Consider the following 20,731-nt stretch of genomic DNA (forward strand, 5'->3'; position numbering starts at 1 on the left):
CTGTAACTGATTTGCGCCCATTGTTGACGCGGCACCATAGGGTTTCAATTCCGTTGTCAGCATCGCAGTTGGTTACTATCGAGTGGACACGAAGTTCCGCTTTCCAGTAAAGGATGACACCGCCACCAGTTCGGTGTTCGGGACGATCGGACCGGGTTAGGAGGTAACCTGGAAGCTGGATCTCAGAATCAGCGATCTCTGGGGTTAACCACGTTTCCGTGAAAGCAAGCAGGTCAGGATGTTGTTCCTCTACAAGGAATTCAATGTCATCTAGTTTGTTACGAATGCTTCTAACGTTGGCCGTGATCACCCTTAATCCCAGAGGCGATGTTAATGCTTCGGGATAAAGGTAATCGGTCTCCAGGTCTCTCTGGTCCTCTTCTGAACAACGCGAAAATCCACAATGCGTAGATCAGTTTCACCGGCTGCACGGCGAGTACGAAGTTCAGTGACTGCATCTTTCATTTTGATTCGATCCTCCGGCGATAGGTCACGCAGCACATAGAACTTTTCACCTTTCAGGCGAAAGGTTCTTTTGAGAACGCGGTGGCATTCCGCTTCGTTGTTAAGTACGAGTTTCAGCGGGCGCGTTTTTGAGCAGTCCTCCGATTTGCGTCCAAGCCTGTAAGCTGAGATAACGTGTATCCCTTCTTCACCTTCGTCAAACATGAGTGACACCATACGTTGGAGAAATGTTTGATCGTCAACAATTCTCTCGGCCGAAGATTCTTTCAAAGATTCCGGGGCATTCACAATTATCAAACATCTTTCACGAGGTGGAATAGACGGGTTGGCTCTGCAGTTTTCGGCTGCCTGATGCTTGGAGTTTTCAGTCACCTGTTTTTGTAGCGCTGAGAGTTTGTCTAAGACAGTTTGCATCTGAGAGCTGACATTCGGAGCTTTTGGTTTGTGTTTCTTGTTCCGTACAGGAATAAAATCATCTTCTTCTTCTTCTTCTTCTTCTTCTTCTTCTTCTTCTTCTTTGGGCGCGTCGGGATCTGGGCTTGCAGCAACAGCGGCGTAGGTTGCCTTTGGAGCAGGCTGTTTTAGGACTGTGGGTGCTGTCAGGGTGGAGATATCCGGCTCTGAGTTACACTTTGTCAATGGCGTTGTCGTAGAGCAGGATGAGGTAGGAAAGGTGACCCGAACCGGGGAGCAGTCTGCAGAGCGCAAAACTTGAGTTACGGGAGCGTTTTGGGGAGTGAGTGGTGGAAGTCCTGACTTTACGCGCATATCGCTAAATACACACTGACAGTGGTCACAGAGGAAGTTCACAGCCGAGGAGGTTACCATCCGTAGGCATTCATATTCCGCCTTCTCAATACCGCAACAGGCGATGTGAATCCATCCGTCGCACAGACTGCACTGGACGGCCTTCGACTTTGTGGTTACTCCACGAGCACATTTAGCACATTTGGTCTTCATGATTATCTTCGGCGTCGTCGAACTTCGGTTGCAAGTAGAAAATAAAAATATTTCCTCTCGGTCCACAAAATGTTCTCTCTGTTCTCTCAAATGGTTGGATTTACATTTCTTCCTTTTCCTTTTTTTCGCCCACTCAGGCGGTATCTCCTTCAAGCTCGGGTCAGGGAGCTTGAGGGTTCTGCGCAGGAGCTTCGCTGTTCCCAGTATTACCGTGTCGGATGTTGTTGATGGTCTCTGCTGGAACCACCCAACCCTGTTAGGGGCTATCTGCCCCCAGTGCCCCGATCACTGTTGCCTTTACACATGATCTCGAGTTCTTCATCTCCCATATATCAGTTTCTTATTAATATCACCGAACTTGAGAATTACATGGAACTTAAGTTATGTACATGAATGTCTCGATTCTATTTCTATTACTTGCCCCTAGAAAATGTAGGAAAATTGATTCTCAGTAATCGATATTCCAGGAGAAAGTACTTTTTGCATTATGAGGGCTCAGTGTTGTTGTTCTTTTGGTCATGTAAAAATAATGTGCCTGCCTTGGCAACAGAAAGGTTGGGAAACACTGCACTCGTCCACTGTGCTGCCGTCTTGACATATAATCATCATGTTTGTTTATTGTTTGAAGAATTTCCTTTAAAAAAATAAACACTTTCAGCAGAACTCTACTGAGAGGCAAAAACGAATTCGCTGTTGTGAAATCACCAATTAAGCGAGTGTTGATTTTCCATCAGGCAAAGCGTCAGTGGCCTAAGTTCCTTGCCCGTAGTTGGGTCCTGTGCAGCAGCCCGTGCGAGGCTGTCCTGGAGACCCCGCGCTGCCTGCACCTCTATCGTCTCGGGTGAGTTTGTTACAATGTAGCAATTTCTCTATTAATCGCAATAACTGCAACAAAGCTGCATTTATTCACGCACCGCGTGTGCTACAGCTTAGTGCATGGCGGGTGGCGTCGACTCGCCATGCTGCTGCACGGCCCGCCAAAAATGAGGGGCTCCTTTTTCCCTGCGAATTCCCAAGCATACCCCCCTCCATCCAAGATTATTCCAACATTAACTCATATTTTTTTGCTCGCCAGAAGACATATGTTGTCTCTCGGCGGGTTTGCCATCTTCCACGTCCCAGCTAAGAGCAGCGTCTCGGGCCGAGTGTGGACGTGCAAGCACGGGCATTTAAACCGCCTCTACTGGCGGTTTGTTTTGAATGTCAAAGGCTGTCGAGCTAGCGATACACGTCCGAATATTGTTGGTAGCCTAGCTGTGGTTAGCAGGCTAACAAGCTAAGGCTAGCCAAACGGAGCCCGGGCAATATGACAAATTGCGGGTGTTACAGCTGCAGGCTGGCCGTCTTTTTCGTCACACGAACACCTTGTGCTGGTTTTGGGGTTGTTATTGTAATCGGAACGTGACGGGATAAGTGTTATTACGCAGGCGTAGATGTTGGTGTTAGACTCGTTAGCATTTAGCCCGCAGCGTCTCCCATTCATATCCTGCGCAGTGGCGCCGCTAAATGGCAAGTATCCGCTGTCTTTTGCAGAGAATTAAAGTAAGTGTTTGTGTGTTGTCTTTTGGGTTTTGTGTGTACCGTGTGGATAGTGTATTTGTGTGCATATGCTGGGATCGTCCGGGGGAAAGATTGCGAGAGACCGCAAGCAAAGCTGCTCAGGATGTGTGGAACCCGCGCGTTTTCAATTTGTCAAAAAATTATTACACAATGCAGCTGTTTTGTGTTTAAATCACACAAAACGATTTTATTTTTTACCAAATGTTCAATGTCATAATCTAAAAACCATCGAAGTCGAAATATCTGGTGAGCTCTTTCGTTCATCTGAGTTTTCCAGTTTCTGAACTTTAATTTAGTTGCAATACTTGCTAAAAAAAATACAACTTTATTCTTGATTTTTCTTTTTTTTTACCACAGTCTTGAAAAACTCTTATCACAGTCTTGTTCTTGCATGTTATGGAATAGTTGAGCTAATTTCTTGGTGTGTTTATTTGATGCCATTTCATGTCATCCTAAACAGTTGTCATGGATGATGAAGACGGCAGGTGCCTTCTCGATGTGATTTGGTAAGTTGTCTCAAATAAGATGCGAAATTACAATTGTGTGTCTCGTGTTTTTTTTCTTTCGTCATGCAATGTTTTGTTTTCACCGGCAGTGACCCGGAAGCTCTCAATGACTTTCTTCATGGATCTGAGACCCATGTAAGTAGATCAAGTGGTGATAGCTTTTTATTGGATAATGACGGTGCTGGTAGATAGTCGTGAGGCAATTGCTGGATTTTCTTTTTTTTTTTCCTCTGTTCTAATATGTTTACAATCTATATAAAATTGTTTTCACGAGTTTATATGTATATGGAGGGGTTTTATATGGTCTCTGTATTTTATGGACTTATGGTTACTATGGAACGTAACCAGCGCAATGGTTGGGTCTCACTACCATTGATACAAATATAAACGTTTGCGTGTTTGCCGGCTTTGTATGGCCACCCATCGTTTCAAGCGTTAAACTATAAATCTGCGGGTAGCAGGCTATCGATTGGTGCGCCTTCCAGCGTCGCGTCCTTTTTTGCTTACTCTTTTTCCCTCCCACTGTTTTGGCTGCGTTTGCTTTTTGAATGCACTGTTTGTAGGTTCAGCCTGTCCTTTCTCTTTTTACTCACCAAAAAAAAGAACGAGAAACTAACGCTTCCCAAGTCTGCCAAACCCTGTGGATGTGCCTGTCTTTCCCTCAACTTTTGGCTGGTTCCTTACAATCTTGGTTCTCTTTTCTATGTTCTGTCCTCTTCCTCTCCACCGCCTCCCCACCACAACCTCCTCTCCTGTTCCGTTTCCCTGTCCTGGTGGCTTTTGCCTGCTGGTTTTGGGGGGCCGTGGGGGTTCTGTCTGTCCCATCCCGGGTGCGCGTGTCTGTAGTTGGACACTGACGACCTTTTGGATGGTTCGGGTGATCCCGCCAGCTCATTCTTCTCCGCCACCGGGGTGAGTAAAATTCCCCCAATCCCCTTATCTGTGTAGCAGCGCATGCACCAACCCCTCCCCCCTCCACTAACACACCTAGGTTTGATTTTCTTGTTTGTGGGTATTGACGTCTGACAATATGTATATTAATTTAGGTCTCTGCCAAATATGTTGGGCTCAGTGTCCAGTCTCGCTCCTAAATTCCATTATGCTCTTGTTTACTGTTCGATTTAAGGGCCACGTTCCAGAGGTCCAGCCTACAGTTCAGCTCTCGGCCAATGAGGCCACGGGTCTGCCCAGAGTCAGCGTTGACCTGGACTTCCTGGAGGATGACGACATCCTGGGCGGATCCCCCGACGGGGAAGGCGGGAGCAACGGCATCGGGACCAACCACGAGCCCTGCGACATCCTGCAGCAGAGCTTGGCCGAAGCTAACATCACCGAGCAGAGTTTACAAGAAGCCAATGCGGAGCTGGACCTGGAATCGTTTGGCATTTCCGCTCTTCCGCAGGTGGTTCAGACGCTGCCCAACGCCGGCCTCTCTGGAGCGGCGGGCGCGACTGTCGGCGTAGGCATCAGCGTCGGGGGGGCGACGACGGCCATATTCCCTGGCTCGGCCCAAAGTGCCACGTCCACTCCCCCGAACGCCACCGCCGACATGCTGGGCTCTGTGCTGGCTCAGCAAGGTCTTCAGCTCCAACCGCAGGTTATGAACAAGGCTATCAGCGTTCAGCCCTTCATGCAGCCCGTGGGCCTCGGGAACGTGACGCTTCAGTCCATTTCGAGTCTTCAAACTCTCCCGAACGGGAGCCAGTCTGGACATTTGGGGATTGGACAGATTCAGGTTGTGGGCCAACCCACCGTCATGACTATCAATCAGTCCGGGCAGCCCATTCTGGCCAAAGCGATGGGAAGCTACCAGCTGCACCAGTCCGGGCCGGAGGTTTCAGGGGCGACGACTCAGACTGGGCTCGGGGCATCGGGAGGTGGACTTCTCATCCAAAGCAACAAAACCACGTTGGGTTCGCCATCTTTAAATGGACCGCCCACGGTTGTTAGCAGTACAAACAGTACCAGTAGCGGCACCATGACCGCACCTGCTGGACTTCTGGGCTTTGGAAGTACATCCCTAAGTTCAGGAATGCCGCCCCAATCTCAAACTCAAGGCCAAATCATGCACAACGTGATTATCCAGCGCACACCGACTCCCATTCAGCCTAAACCTCCTCAAGGAGGAGCCCTCCAAACAAAACTTTTCAAGCCGCAGCAGCAACAACAGCTGCAGCAGCAACAGCAGCAGCCGACGTCCCAAAACCTGCAGAACGACACCACCAAGGCCCTCGGGCTGCAACAAATTCCTGTTTCTGCAGCTCAGAATGTAACGTTTCTGACTGGAAAACCAGGCTCAAATGTCGTACTCAGCACCCAAGCCGCCACACAAGGCTCGCAGTTCCAGCAAACCTTGTTCAAGCAACAGGCGGCGCAAGCGGCCGGCAAACCGCTCAGCGTACACTTGTTAAACCAATCGGGCAGCATCGTTATTCCCTCCCAGACGGTTCTGCAAGGTCAGAATCATCAGTTCCTCCTGCCACAGTTGCAAGCGGGCGGGCAGATCCTGACCCAGCACCCCGGGGGCCACATCATAACCAGTCAGGGCCCTGGTGGCCAGCTCATTGCTAACCAGATTTTAACAGCCAACCAGAACATCAACTTGGGTCAGGTTTTGACTTCCCAGGGACATCCCGGAGCAGCCCACATTCTATCCGGACCCATTCAGCTTCAGCCTGGTCAGATGGGCACACCCACCCTGTTTCAGATGCCCGTCTCGTTGGCTCAGACGCAGGCCCAGACGCAGACCCACACCGTCTCGGGGCACGGTCCAACGGTCATCCAGGGCATGCCTATCCAGAACTCCCTGACCATGCTCGGTCAGGTGGAGGGCTTGAGCCCGGCGGTCAGCCTTCAGCCGGCTCTGCAAGCCCAGCCAGGTGGAGTCCCTAGCAGCAGCAGTTGTAGTAGCAGCAGTAGCGTAAGCGGAGCGGCCACCATGGCAGCCACCATCACGCAAGGGCAGCCGGCAGAGTGCATCACAGTTCTGGGGAGCGCCACCGACCAGGCCGCCCAGCAGGCCTCGATCCTCTCCATGCAGCAAGCTCCTCCCGCAATCACCGCCGTATCGTCCTCCGCTCCGTCCATGTCCCTGTCTTCGCCAGTGACTGCGGTCGGGCTGGTCTCGCACCAGGCTCAGCACAGCCCGGGGAGGCTTTTGTTCACCAACCAGGGCTCCAGCATGATCCTGAGCCAGGAGTCTCTGCAGATGTTCCTTCAGCAGGTCAGTGTTTTCCTCTCGACTCACCTCGCCCTGAAAAACATTCATTAACATTGTCACCGAGTGGGCTGTGTTGGGAATCACTCCCGAGTCCGTATGGCCATTTTGCAATTTTTGCAGCGCTCTTCAGATATGAGGTGCGCAATCCCACATATAGTGCCCTCAATCATCTTGAAAAAACAGACGCTTGCTCGAAAAGGTTAACATCAGTATTTTCTGGGGGGGGGGGGAGGTAAAGCAGCTGATGTTGATCCTGTACGGTGTAATTATGCAAAAGTGAAGATGTAATTCCATAACGGCGCGGTGGAGTATTTTCTGAAAATAGTTTTTCATTTTCTTATGTAACAATTCATAGATTCTGGTTAGGGAGTCATGATTAAGTGAAAGATTCCAAACACAGCCCTGGTCTGACCTTTCTGGCTCACCATTCTGCTTCTCATCCAACTTCCCCCCCCCTGTCATTCCCTCTCTCTTCCATCACCCCGGGAACGGTAAACTATTAGCCGGAGAACAGAGAGGGCGAATCGACCCCCTCGGTGGGGGTCCCTGCGTCCGTAATCGTCAGCGGCCTCGGCGTCACAGCTCCACCCCACACTGTCCGTGACAGCCAATTAAGTGATTCGTTGGTGGGTCGCAGCCCCCCAGTGTTAAAGCAGGTAGACATGCCCTCTATGTCAAGCGCCCCCCCCCGTCCACTTGCTGCTGCCGCCACAGCCCTTAGACGTTATCCCCCCCACTCGCTGCCATGCTATTTGTAGGCTTGCTTCCATGTCGCTGTACTGCGGTGCGAAAATAGCTAACGTGCTTGCAGCTTGTGTGTGTGTGTTTGTGTGTGTGTATATAGTCCCTCATTCACAATCAAATCAAGAGACAATTTTAGCTATTTCCAGATTTCTTGACTGATTGAAGCAAATCCAGCGTTTTCCGTTCAACAGTTCAATTCATTCTGCAGCATTTCAGTTCCGCTTCAGCTTTTGACACAATTTGGAATTTGTTATTTTTGTGTGCTCCAAATTGCATGTTAACTTTTCATATGTCATCTCGCCAGGTGCCCTCCAGTGGACATCAGCAGCCCTTAAAGATCCAGAGTATGTCCCCCTCGCCAGCCTTGAGCGGTCACGCCACGGCGCCCCCTGTGGCCGACAGCCCGCAGCCCTCGCAGTCGCCGCTGACTCTCAGCCAACACATCCAGTCGCCGCACCACCAGCAGTCGCGTCCTCCCTCGCAGCCCCAGCCGGCGTCGCAAACGCCCTCCCGCTCCTGCACGCCCTCGTCACACCCGCCGCCCCTCTTCATCGTCCACAACCAAGTCGCCGAGGCCCCCTCGCAGCCTCAGGTGGCCCAGCCGCAACCGACCCAGATCCAAGTCCAGCTCCTCCCTCAGCCGCGGCCCGCTTCCCAGCCGGCACCTTACCATCAACAGGAGCAGCCTCCCATGTCGCAGTCGCCCAAGCCCCAGCTAGTGCACTCTTTCTCCGCCCCTCCCGCTGGCGCGGTGCCACCGGCCGTGTTAAAAGCCCACGTCCCCGTCCACAGCCTGACGGCGGATCAGCAGCAGCACCTGGCGCTGTTGGGATCGCAAATCCAGACGCTGTCGGCCATCAGCCAGCCCTCGCTGCAGCAGAAGCAGCTGCTGGATAAGCTCCACCAGGTATGTGCTGACCTTCCAAGTTCCTACCTTCCAGACAAATTTGGCTCACACTCTTCTGCTGTCTTTGCGTGCTTCCAGATCCAGCAAAGCATCCTGCTGCAGGTCAAGCAGCCGGCTCAGGCTCAAGTGCAAGCTCAGGCCCAGGCTCTTCCTCCAGCCGGCAGCCAGTTCAGCTTGCAGCAAGACGTGCCTGTGGATAAAGCGGCGATCGCATCATCGGCCAGTGCAGCCACACCCGCTCAGCTGTCCTCGGCGCTGCAGCCCACCTCTGTGCTCATTACAAGTCCCGCTACAGGTAAGCCTCCGTCACGCCCTCGCCATGCGAGACCGTAGCGTTTCGCCCTAATGAAAGATTCGCTTGTCTTGTTTGCAGCCTCAAGTGACTTACAGGTAGTCTCAGGAGTCCCGGGACAAGCTGGAGCCAAGGTGAATCAGAGTATCGCTCCCGTGAGCCTTACACAGCCTGCACAGGTCAGCTGGTTTTATTTTATTTTATATATTTATATATATATACCCACTCAAAATCTCGCATACATTTTTATTTTATTTTACAAATTTCCCTGCTATATCACAGAATCTGTTTTCCTTTTATTTTTTTATTCCACACATTCAGCCAAAGCCTGGAGTGATCGGCTCGGGTGGAGGAATGTCTCATGGTAAAGGTGGCATGCAGATCCACGTGTTAGGTACCAATGTCACCCAAATGCCTGCTCCACAACCTCCAGCTCTTCTACAACCTCAAGTAAGTTTCAAAATCTGTATTCTGATAGACCCTTGTAGAATTGTTTGATACAAGCACACATTGCAGACAAATCAGAATTTTGGCAGCATTACAGCTGCGGTTACCTAATTCAATTAATATAAATTACATTGATTATATATTAATATTAAAATGATATGACTTATTTTTGTGTCACGTTGCAGACAACAGCAAAGATGCCTTTCACTGCAGAGCCAAGCAAAGAAGCCAGGTTGGTTGGTGACACTCGCGCCGATAACACGTTTCCTCTCAATTCCACTTGCGCTCAACATGTTGACATTTTTTTTTTTCAGGTTGCTGGAGCAGCTGAGGAAACATCAAGGCTTGGTGCTTCACCCAAATTACAGCGCTCCCTTCGTCTCCTTCGGGGACACGCTAAACCGACTGCTGCCTTACCATCTCTACCAGGGAACGGCCATTTCCTCTCAAGATTATCAGAAAGGTAATTTTCAGACTCAATACATCAGAAAAGCTGAGTCGCAAAACGGATGTGATCAATTTGTTGTCCACAGTGGATGATGAATTTGAGAGCGTCTCCTCCCAGCTGCTGAAGAGAACGCAAGCCATGCTTGATAAATATCGATACCTGCTCTTTTCCGAGTCAAAGGTGAGTCAAGCCGTTGAGTCCCGAAAATCCCCCCGCCCGGAAACTGAACTGACGTTTGAATTGCAGCAGAGACTTGGCCCCTCGGCAGAGATGGTGATGATCGACCGCATGTTCATCCAGGAGGAAAAGCTGGCCTTGAGCCAGGACCGGATTTTGGCCAAGGAGAGACCAGGTAGGCGTTGCCCATTGGAAAAAAATGCTCGGTGGTTTTAAAACTTTTAACAATAAGTGGACCCTTACAAAAACTACCAATATTCTATCCTGAATTTTTTTTCTTTTTTTTCACGAGCTGTTTAGTTTGGCATCGTTTAGTTTTGTCCTGAGAACATGCGGCAAGCTTACTTGAAATTCTGTGCTAACTGAAGTTGATTGTGTGTGATTGCAGAGGAGTTTGTGGCTAATGCTCGTCTGTTGGAGAGTTTAGCTGCGTCCCAACACAAGTCCCCTCCGGCCGAGCCCACCTCCAACGTCACTGGTGTCACCGTGGCCGCCGCTGCCCAGCCACCGCCGCCGGAATCCGCACCTCCCATTCCGGCTGTAGCTTCCCACGTCCCACCGAAACTCCCTCCCGCCCCGAGCGTGTCTCCAGCGCCGACTCCCGCTCCTGTCGCTGGCCCCCCTACCGCCTCCTTCCCTCCGACAAAATTGGTCATAAAGCAGGGTGGGGGGGGGGCCTCGGTGTCGTGGTCCAGTAGCTGCGCCCCTCCTCCGAGTGGGTCTGAACCGACAAGCCAGAGCCCTTACTTATCGCGTACCCCTGCGTCGTCGTCGTCGTCGTTCTTTTCCTCCTCCAACTCTAAAATGGACGACGATGACGACGACGCGCTCCCGCAGAGGACCAGCAAGCCGCCCATCAAAACCTACGAGGCTCGGAGAAGGATCGGCTTGAAGCTGAAGATCAAGCAGGACCAAACGGGCTTCGGTAAGGTGGTCCACAACACAGCCTTAGACCCCGTGCACACGTCTCAGCCCAACACTCCCAAATCCCAACCCCCGTCCACTCCCACGCCCGCCGGGGTCATCAGGACCCAGTCTCCCGTGTCGGTCACCACGACGACCACACAGTCCAACCCATCCCAGAGCTCGTCCTCCGTGCAAATGAACGGCACCCTGGAGCACCACAACCCGGCCTCCGCCACCCCCGCGCCCTCGCAAACCACCTGCCGCCTCCCCCTCCGAAAGACTTACCGGGAAAACGTCAGCCCTCGGGTTCGGCCGGGGGTCCCGGGCGGCGGCGGGGACGACGACTCGGCGCCCTACCCCACCCCCACCCACGAGAGGACAGTCATAGCCAGCGTGAAGGTGGAGAAACGAGGTCAGGACCCCGACTCGGGCTTGGACCACGTGGCTGACGTGTTCAACCACGCCGTCAAGGGGGTGAAAGGAATCGGGGAGGATCGCTCGGAGCAGGACGCCGACTTCCCCAAATACAAGCGGACCGGTGGGAAAACCAAACAGAGACAAGCGGGAACTTTTAGGATGGACCAGCACGCGCCGGGGCCCCCTTCGCCGGAGTTCCCTTCGCTCCCCGCCAAGCGCAGTAAGTCTGATTCGCCCGACATGGACAACGCCAGCTTCTCCAGCGGCAGCCCCCCCGACGACTCCCTCAACGAACATTTGCAATGCGCCATCGACAGCATCCTCAACCTACAGCAGGAGCCCACGCTACGGGGGCACCACCACCGCAAGGGGGGCAACGGCCGGACGCATTCACGCTCGGCCCCCCCGCACAGACCCTCGGTGCCCCCGTCGTCTTCCTCCGCCTCGTCCTCCCTGGCCCAGCATCCTCAGGTCGGCGGCCGCGGCCACAATGGCAGCCTGGTGCCGCAGACTCAGAGCAGATAACGGCCCCCCCCCGCCCCCGGCCCCGGCCGCATGGACTGAAGGGGGCCGGGTGGCGCCCCGGAAAATAGGAAGCGAGTCTTGAAGACTCTGCCAAGTTTGTCCACGGTATCCTCGAGTCACGTTTTTGTGGTCTTGTCCCGTCCGGGCTTCTTCTTGTGTTGTCACATGCTCATGCCCCTCCCTCCTTCCCCCGACCAAACTCCCGCCCCCCACATTCCCTTCTTGTCAGTGTTTCCCAACTTCCATTGAGCCAAGGCACATACTTTACGAGGCAAAACTCTCACGGCACAATAACAAACTGCAAATACTATGACGAGTGTTACTATGTATACCTTGGAACGGCAAGGTCAATGTTGAAGAGGATGATGAATGTATGTCGCTCCAAGGTATGTAGCAGCAAGTTAAACGGCAAAATTCACGCCATAATTGATCCTTTAAAATTCCCCACAAAAAGGCCAGAAACATTGAACAACCCAAAGCGCACATTGGATTGCGTGACGAGCACATAGCACAAGCCGAATGATGACCAAGACAACAAAATAAAGTTCAAGGCCTACAATTGTGGTTATAAAAACATTCAAATACCAATCCTTATTTATTTATTTTTTTTTACTTAGTTTCTGACCTTGTTTGACCTCTAAACTCATTCGGTTCTGATTTCTTTCGGTCAGCAGGGGGCAGGCCAGGCTCATCCCTCAACTTTCACCTCTGTCCCATCCTTCCCTGTGTGTCTTTTTTTTGGTGTTTTTAAGTGTAGGCCCGCCGGACAAATCCAACTGAAACACAGCACAAGCGTACGGAAACGGCGGGGAGGCGGAGAGGGGAAAAACAAACAAAAAAAAACGGAACAATAATAATGTACAAAAGACCGCGAGAGAATTTGAAGTATAGTATTACAGATTAATTTTGTATTGTATTTATTGTGTATAAGGATACTTTTTAAAAAGAAATGTACATTTACTAAAACTGTAAATTAAACCTTGCTTCTTTTATTAATCATGTTCCTTGTTTGTGGCGGTATTAAATGTTTCGGGAAATGACGGTAAGGCATTCCGTGGTCAGACTAAAAACGTTTGTATCACAAGTAGCAAGATGTCATGTGAAGTCCTCGTGTCAGTTCATCAAAAGATAAAAAGGCTGTTCCGCTCCGCCCAAATACTTTAATCACACCCTCTGTCGGAGTGTTTTGTGCTGCCCACAGCGTTGCCAGGCATCCCCGCTTACATGCAGAAAACGGGAGGAGGAGGAGGAGGAGGAGCATCCAAGTAGGAGCGAGGAAGAGAGAGAAAAAAGAAAAGCTGAGAACGACATCAAACCTTGCAGGAGAAGCAAGCAACCTTTTACCTCCACCTACGGCCTGTTTTCTTCTACCAGGGGTACACCCATACATGTAAGTGCTTTCACATACTTTGCAATCCTTACCCCCTTTTTTTTTTAAATGTAATATAAATGATTGCATGAAGCTTAAAAAGTCTTAAAACACACAATTGGGCTTAAAAGTCTGTTTTACAAATGTTGGTGTTTTTTTTCGAAGAATGTCATACTAGTTGTGTTTCATATACGACAGTGACGAAAAAAATTACCTGCCGTGTAAATGTTTCAGGTAAATTGGAAGTCTTGCTTCACTGTCATAATAAAAAGAAAATATTACTTTGTACGTATAAATGTTTGATATTAATAGGGTGTGCCCCCCCCTAATGGTATGTAAAAGTATTACAGAATTAAGCTTCTTTTAAATGCCACGAGTGAATTGCCCAGCCGTAAAACGTTCCCACAAGTCTCCTGTTATTGCTTTGGCCATTTCAACACCAACTTTATTTTCTTGCACGGACCTTGTGACATGTTTGGATTGCATTTTTTTTCCTCCCCCTCTACCCGACCAATGACTCCAAAAATGGAAAAATCAGCCACTGCCACTCTACTTAGCGCCTTTTCAGTCAAAATGAGGATTCCCAAATGGAACTTGCACACACACACACACACCCCTCCCTCCCTCCCTCCCTTACATGAACAGAGTGGACGCTGTGAGGCAAAAAAAAAAAAAAGCAGAAGGGGCCGAAAAGGAATGTCTTACTCACTTTTGCACGGGAGTCATGGGCTGGGTTTGAAAGGATTCCAGCTTGGAGCACCAGCTTTTTCCAGGCATGCACTGACAATGTTAGGCAACCTCCTGGAGGGCTCAAAAAAAAATTCCACATCTGCACTCGAGGTGCAGCACACCTTAATAAGCAGCTGCCTGTCTCAGGCGCGTCAGTCTTCAAATGTTATCTTCAAGTAGATATATATTTTTTTCCTTTTATTCTTTTTCATTTTTTCTTCTATAGAAAATGATTGAAGCTAAAAAGTGATTACTCCAAAGTGTCCTTTTTCCTGCTCAAGATCCCGTCGAGATGTCTCGCTGGGGGCGTAAGAATGTGAAGAAGGCACCGGAGGTGATCCGCACGGTGACCGAGGGTCTCAAGTCGCTGTACCGGAAGAAGCTGCTGCCGCTGGAGCAATACTACGGCTTCCACGACTTCCACTCCCTCAGCCTGGAGGATGCCGATTTTGACAACAAGCCCATGGTGCTGGTGGTGGGCCAGTACTCCACTGGCAAGACCACCTTCATCAAGTAAGCCACTTTCACTTCCCTGGGCCAAAAATGTGTTTACTGGACTACAAATTAGGTTCCTTTGTTTCTTCATTAATCATCTATTCCAATGATACACAGTGACAATTAAATCATTTTTCATGATATGCCAGTTAAATTAGTTCTGCACCCGCAGATTCACCTATTCGTAAACTTGTTTCAATATTGATTTAATTTTGCATATTTTTTATATTAAAAGCCAACCCGTGATTTTTACCCACAATTCTTATTAGCTGTGATTTTTGCTTTTTTTTTTTAAATAATAATGATATGAATTATAGGTAGAATATCATTTGAAAAATATGCAAAAAATACTCATTTCTGTCGATTAAATCAGCTGGCCGATTAATCGTTTTTAATTACATTACCACATTTATTTACATTGATTGACAGGTACCTGCTGGAGCAGGAGATTCCCGGCAGCCGCGTGGGGCCCGAACCCACCACTGACTGCTTCACCGCCATCATGCACGGCGACGTGGAGAGTCTCATTCCCGGAAACGCCCTCATCGTGGACCCCAACAAGCCCTTCCGCAAGCTCAACCCTTTCGGCAACACCTTCCTCAACAGGTGAGCCTCACGTGGAAGGCGGCGAGTGCGTATGTTGTAAGGCCTTTGGAATCTTGGCTCCGCCTCCTTGCCTTATTTGCGGAAAAGAGGAGAAAGGGAACATTGTCAAAAGGGAGTGTGATGAAAGCATGGAGGGGAAGTGTAATGGTTGGCGGCGAGGCAAAGTTTATTTGTATAAACCTTTTCGCCATGACCTCATACCTACGTCCGGATGTCAAACGCTCAAGTAGTGAACAACATTTTTTCTTCTGGAGTGGAGGCAATGCACTTCTCGAGTCACATGCAAACGGAGGCCGATAAGGTCAGAAGGGAGGAGGGCAGTGAGGTCGGGACAAACGAGCCCGGTGACAGACTTGTGAGTCTCCGAGAACCCGAAGCAGAAATCCTCGTTGTTTTTTCTTTTCACTTGGTGACGTCACAGGAAGACGAGCAAAGAAATCCCGGGACTCCCACTTTCGTGTTTGTCTTTGACATCCTGTCTTTGATTGGAAAGCGGCGCGCTCGTTAATCTCATACCGTCACTATCATAAACGCTTTCATTGAATTCATTCAAGGATGCGGGCGATTTTTTTGTTCGCTTGATTTTGACATGAAGCCAATTAATAATATAAATATTGCCAAGCAGAAACCATCATGCACTCTCACCTTTGATGTTTCGCACGACTCAGCGTTTTCCCTATTTTCAACTAAATGTAAAAACTATTAATGTTGAGATGTAAAAACAATAACACACTTGAGTCACGCGCAAGCCAAGACATTTTTTTTTTTTTTTTTACGTTCTTAACGAGCACAAATACCAGCTGCGAGTTATGCGTCGAAGAAATCCCAGAACTCCCGCACCGATGTTGTTCTTTGTTTGTCTTCCCATCCGGGCGAGGGTCGGGAAGCGGGGCGCTCGTTAAGTTGGCGGGCCACGGGAAGTGTCGTTGTTGTTGTTCCAGAGGCGCGACATCATTAGCGAGCCTTATTGTTTGATTCTGGCAGCGGCGATGGCTTTTTTCCATTCAGGAAGTGGGAAGCCATGAGCCGACACAATGGAGCAGGCGTTTTCCATTCCAGTCTCAGCCCGTCCGTCGTGGCTTGAGCTCAGGCGGGGTCGGGCCACGTTGCAACTTGCAAAAATCTAGCTTGCTGGCTAACTCACAACTTTTGACTTAAGTATCGGTGTCTGATATAGGCAGTCTCCACAAATATTCGATAGCTAGAAATCAGCCTGATATCGTTTCAATATCGATACCTGTATCGTCACTGCCCTCCCCCCTCCTTTTTTTAAAATTTTTTTAGCTGATATGCATTTCTGTTGCGCTGCAGGTTCCAATGCGCCCAGATGTCTAACCAGGTGCTGGAGAGCATCAGCATCATCGACACGCCCGGAATCCTCTCAGGAGCCAAACAGAGAGTGAGCCGAGGTGAGAAATGTGGAATTCAAGGATGGGATGGGTGCAGCTTTAATAATGAGCAAAAATGTGTTAAGAAACGAGTGCAAAAAGTAACACGTTGAGAAACGATTGCAAAAAGTCGCACGTGCACATCATTACTCCACACATTGGCACACAAGCCTTTGGTCCAAAAATATGACATGTTGTTTCCACATAGTGAATGGCAGTATGCGTGAGTCAAATGTTCCATCTGGTGGCATAACCAAAAATGGTTTTCATCAAGAGCATTACATGACTTTGACTCTTTGTCAAGTAAACTAAAGTCAAACATAAATCATTATTTGTTCTTATGGGCTGCAATGTAGTTTGTACATATCAAATTACATGACCGATTTTGAATTTTATATATAGTGAATTTTTTATGTCTATAGTCGTCTGATTGGTGAACCTGTCTGTCCTTGCCCACAGGCTACGACTTCCCCGCCGTGCTGCGCTGGTTCGCCGAGCGCGTGGACCTCATCATCCTGCTTTTTGACGCCCACAAGCTGGAGATCTCGGACGAGTTCTCGGAGGCCATCGGCGCGCTCAAGGGCAATGAGGACAAGCTGCGGGTTGTCCTCAACAAGGCCGACATGGTGGGCACCCAGCAGCTCATGAGAGTCTACGGTGCCCTCATGTGGTCCCTGGGCAAGGTGTTCAACACCCCTGAGGTTCTGAGGGTCTACATCGGATCCTTCTGGTCCGAGCCGCTCATGGTGTCAGACAACCGCAAGCTGTTCGAATTGGAGGAGGAGGATCTGTTCGCAGACATCCAGAACCTTCCTCGCAATGCCGCTCTACGCAAGCTCAACGACCTGGTGAAGAGGGCACGCCTGGTCCGGGTGAGTCTATGGAATTCACGGGAACTCGCCTGATTGAGTTAAAAACACGTGAAGGATGGCAAGAAAATAACTGCGCGTTTCATGTTCAGGTGCACGCTCACATCATCAGCTACTTGAAGCAGGAGATGCCGTCAGTGTTCAGGAAGGACAACAAGAAGAAGAACCTCATCTACCAGCTGCCCGTCATCTTCTCCAAGATACAACTGCAGCACAACATCTCCGCCGGAGACTTCCCCGACTGTGCCAAGATGCAGGTGGGATGGACGGACGGACGGACGGACGGATGGATGGATATGAAAATGATCTATTCTTCATTGTGGTTGTCAGGAGCAACTGATGGTCCACGACTTCACCAAGTTCAAAACCCTGAAGCCCAACCTGATGGCGGCCTTGGACGAGCTGCTGTCGGTGGACATTGCCAAGCTGATGCCGCTTCTGCGCCAGGAGGAGCTGGAGGCCGGCGAGCAGCCCGGTGTCCAGGGAGGTGCCTTCCTGGGCAACCGAGCCGGACCCTTCGGCGAGGGCGATCCCTACGGCGACGAGGACGAGGAGCCGGGCGAGGGCTGCGAGGACGAGCCCGACAGGTGGGTGGTGACCAAGGACAAGCCCAAATACGACGAGATCTTCTACAACCTGGCGCCCAACGAGGGCAAGCTGAGCGGCACTAAGGCTAAGAACTGGATGGTCAGCTCCCGCCTACCCAACTCCGTGCTGGGCCGCATCTGGAAGCTGTCCGACGTGGACCGGGACGGCATGCTGGACGAGGAGGAGTTTGCCCTGGCCAGCCACTTGATCGAAGTCAAGCTGGAGGGCCACGGTCTGCCACCGGAGTTGCCCAACCGTCTGGTGCCGCCTTCCAAGCGCAGGCAGAAAGGCTCCGATGCCTGAACGGGATGCATGCATGGATGGATGCATGGATTGGTTGGGTGTATTGGGTGGATGAACTTATCGACAAAAAGACAACGGATGACAGCTAGACAAGATTTGTGGGGGACGGGCAAAGTTCAGACAAGTTTCTTTATAATACTTCCTTGATGCCGATTACTACTTGCGAGCCAATTCTTGGGGAATGAATAGATCGATGTCGAATGAACTTACATGAACATGGGCGGGCTAATGGATGTTAGCTAGTCAGACACAAGCACCTTTGCCCAAGAATCAAAAGAAAGGTTCATTTCACAGACACGTAAGTGCCACACCTGGTGGCTGACCGCATTGCTAAGGCTAAAAGCTTTTGACATCAAAACTCTTTATTTCAATTCAAAATACTTAGTTTTACAGATGATTTTATTTTCCAAAACACAAATATCTTATAAGGATGCGGTGAGTTACGTCACGATACTGGCAACAAATCGGATCGTTTTTATTTGTTTGTTTTTTCAAATAACTTTGGCTACGTTGAAAAAAAAAATTAAGTTTCCGAATCGTGAACTACATACAATCTATCTTATTTAACTCCAAAGCGTAATGTAATATAGCCATTTGGCGTGCACGCTGCTTCCTTAGCTCACCTGTTGTGTATTTTGAGGCTTCTATTAGCATATATTTTGCTATATTGTTTTGTTTTCATGTGTTTTGCTGTGTGGCTGTGTCTCATTTGCTGCATGTCTTCACACGATTGTGTTAAAAGCGTCCACAAAGACCGAGAATTTACTACTACTACTACTGTGCACAGCGCCACCGCCTGGCTGGTTATACAGCAATAAAGTTACTTGAATGTAGCTCGTCTTAGCCAATCGGTATTTTCCTCTCACAAGTGTGTTTTGTTCAACAGGACGTCGGCCATTTTGTTTTGAACACGCCCTTTTGGTTCTATTCCCACAGCTCAAATCTGTTTGTTAATTCAGCCAAATGACAATTGAAGAGTGATTGATATCAAAATGCATACCTGGATTAACACGACATACAAACTACACAGGAACCATCTTTACGTGGGCTAATATGGGAAGAATCTGGCTTTGGAATATACAGCAACGTGTGTCATGTTCTCTAACAGGCCGTCCTGATAAACACTCCGTGACTCAGTGGTGCCGACCAGCCCAAGTGTGCATAGCGCCTTTATTCCAACCCCCACAAATCACAACATCAGCTGCACAAAGTGGAGTCTATCCACATCACTATTTGTGTACACTACGCCTTGGGAGCTGCGTGTGTGCGTGCATAAAGTTTTCCATCTTATCCCGAGGAGGACAGATAATTCCACTCCTCCATGGAAAAGGGAGGCAAATGAGAAACAGAAGCCATCCTCCTGACTTGGTGACTCGCTGGCTCTTTAGCTGACTCACATGTGAAGAATGCGGAGGGCCGAGCCACGAGTTATTAATATCTCTTTTCCTAGCCTCTGTTAAGTTTTCTTTCACAGGGTTGACGTGCTGTATCTTTAAGAGAAAAACCAACATGCCTCCCTCCCGGCCTTCTTTTGGGCCTGTGAGTTCCAGTAGGTCTGATGACTTATCATGATTATGTACGGTATGGGTTTCAAAGTTAGATTTTATTCGATTAAAAACAATGTAAGGTTTTAACCTTGGGTTCAAAGCACGGCTTCAAAGTGTATTCAAACTAAGGTTTGAAACTTGGGTTAGGGATTCAAACTTCAATGTATGGCTTTAAAATGGCGGTAATGTTTCAAAGTAAGGTTTTAAACTAGGATTAGGGTTTCAAATAAGGGTTTCTGCTTATCAGTTTGTGAAGAATCCCTGTTGGAGCTTGTTACATAATCACCCAGCTGTGTCACCAATTCCTTATTTCATTCATTTCATTATTCCTTGCGTGGCATCTGAAGACCATGGATTGTTTGTTCTGCTATAGCCTAGGTGACTGATTCACAATTTGGTTTTGTCTGCTAATAGATATTAAATAAAGAAAACCAACTGGCTAATTGATTTGTTTTAATTGAGAGAAAAAAAAACATCAGCAAAAGCATTTCACTAACTGACCAGGAGATGGCGACAGCGCGGCATCTGAAGACCATGGATCGTTCTGCTATGCCGGTTTAAAAAAAAAAAAAAAAACGTAATTAGCTAGGGGTCAAAGGTCAAAGTTTACGGTTCAAAGTTCACCCAGGGGTCAAAGGTCGGTTCAAAGTTCACGGGGTCATGTGCACATTTTCGATTTTTAACTAGAGTTGAAAGTTCAGGGTTCAAAGGTCACCCAGGGGTCACCACGGGGTCACCACGGGGTCACCGCGGGGTCACCGCGGGTTCAAAGTTCAGGGTTCACTTTTTTTTTTTTTTTTTTTTTTTTTTTTTTTAGGTTAACCTTTATTTAACCCAGTGCTTCTCAATTATTTTCTGTTACGCCCCCCCCTAGCAAGAAGAAAACTATTCGCGTGACTATCCTAACTTGTCTTGTAAGTCGTAAAATGTTGCACTGTCGCAAACGTGACAGAAGTAACAATGAGAGCGCCACTGCGCCCCACTATTTGAGAAGCACTGACTTAACGACACGCGGAGTGTCCAAGTGACATCACAGATCAAACAGCCAATCCGAAAGTGGGAGTGAGGGTGGGTGTGGCACTTTTCACTTTCCGTGAAGCTTTGACCATGATTTTTGATTTATAAAAAAAATAAATAATAATTTTTAAAAGGTGCATGTGTGTGGGGGGGGGCGAATTATTGAACGATTCGTTTGAACGAATCTTTTGAGTGAACTGATTATAAAGAGTCAGTTCACTTAAACGAACTGGAATGCACATCACT

At 49.1% G+C, this 20,731-nt stretch overlaps 2 protein-coding genes and 1 long non-coding RNA gene across 7 annotated transcripts; 2 read left to right on the plus strand and 1 right to left on the minus strand.

Annotated features, from left to right (window-relative positions):
* The first annotated feature begins 1,959 nt into the window (after positions 1-1,959).
* Positions 1,960-12,570, plus strand: bicra (BRD4 interacting chromatin remodeling complex associated protein). 5 transcript variants are annotated; one of them, XM_061281769.1, is made up of 15 exons: positions 1,960-2,266; positions 3,446-3,491; positions 3,581-3,626; positions 4,338-4,403; positions 4,618-6,714; positions 7,215-7,367; positions 7,760-8,362; positions 8,441-8,657; positions 8,736-8,833; positions 8,976-9,104; positions 9,287-9,333; positions 9,416-9,564; positions 9,635-9,729; positions 9,796-9,901; positions 10,115-12,570. In XM_061281769.1, the coding sequence occupies exons 2-15, from the start codon at positions 3,451-3,453 to the stop codon at positions 11,572-11,574; spliced, it is 5,307 nt and encodes a 1,768-aa protein (XP_061137753.1). In that variant the 5' UTR covers positions 1,960-2,266; positions 3,446-3,450; the 3' UTR covers positions 11,575-12,570. The 5 variants fall into 5 exon arrangements, with proteins under 5 accessions (XP_061137753.1, XP_061137758.1, XP_061137755.1 ...); XM_061281770.1 differs by lacking the exon at positions 1,960-2,266 and adding an exon at positions 2,277-2,967; XM_061281774.1 differs by lacking the exon at positions 7,215-7,367.
* Positions 12,571-12,782: 212 nt separating this feature from the next.
* On the plus strand, positions 12,783-18,754 carry ehd2b (EH-domain containing 2b). The gene is made up of 7 exons (XM_061281783.1): positions 12,783-12,964; positions 13,954-14,185; positions 14,597-14,773; positions 16,085-16,182; positions 16,621-17,033; positions 17,123-17,287; positions 17,361-18,754. Exons 2-7 carry the CDS (start codon positions 13,965-13,967, stop codon positions 17,919-17,921), a joined length of 1,635 nt encoding a protein of 544 aa, XP_061137767.1. The 5' UTR covers positions 12,783-12,964; positions 13,954-13,964; the 3' UTR covers positions 17,922-18,754.
* Positions 14,519-16,208, minus strand: LOC133156058 (uncharacterized). Its single transcript, XR_009714774.1, has 2 exons — positions 14,975-16,208; positions 14,519-14,844 (listed from the first exon to the last, which is right to left on the minus strand). It is a non-coding gene; the product is annotated as an uncharacterized LOC133156058 (long non-coding RNA).
* Positions 18,755-20,731: the final 1,977 nt, after the last annotated feature.

Source organism: Syngnathus typhle, linkage group LG6 (assembly GCF_033458585.1).
Source record: "Syngnathus typhle isolate RoL2023-S1 ecotype Sweden linkage group LG6, RoL_Styp_1.0, whole genome shotgun sequence".
In the NCBI taxonomy this organism is placed as follows: Eukaryota; Metazoa; Chordata; class Actinopteri; order Syngnathiformes; family Syngnathidae; genus Syngnathus; species Syngnathus typhle.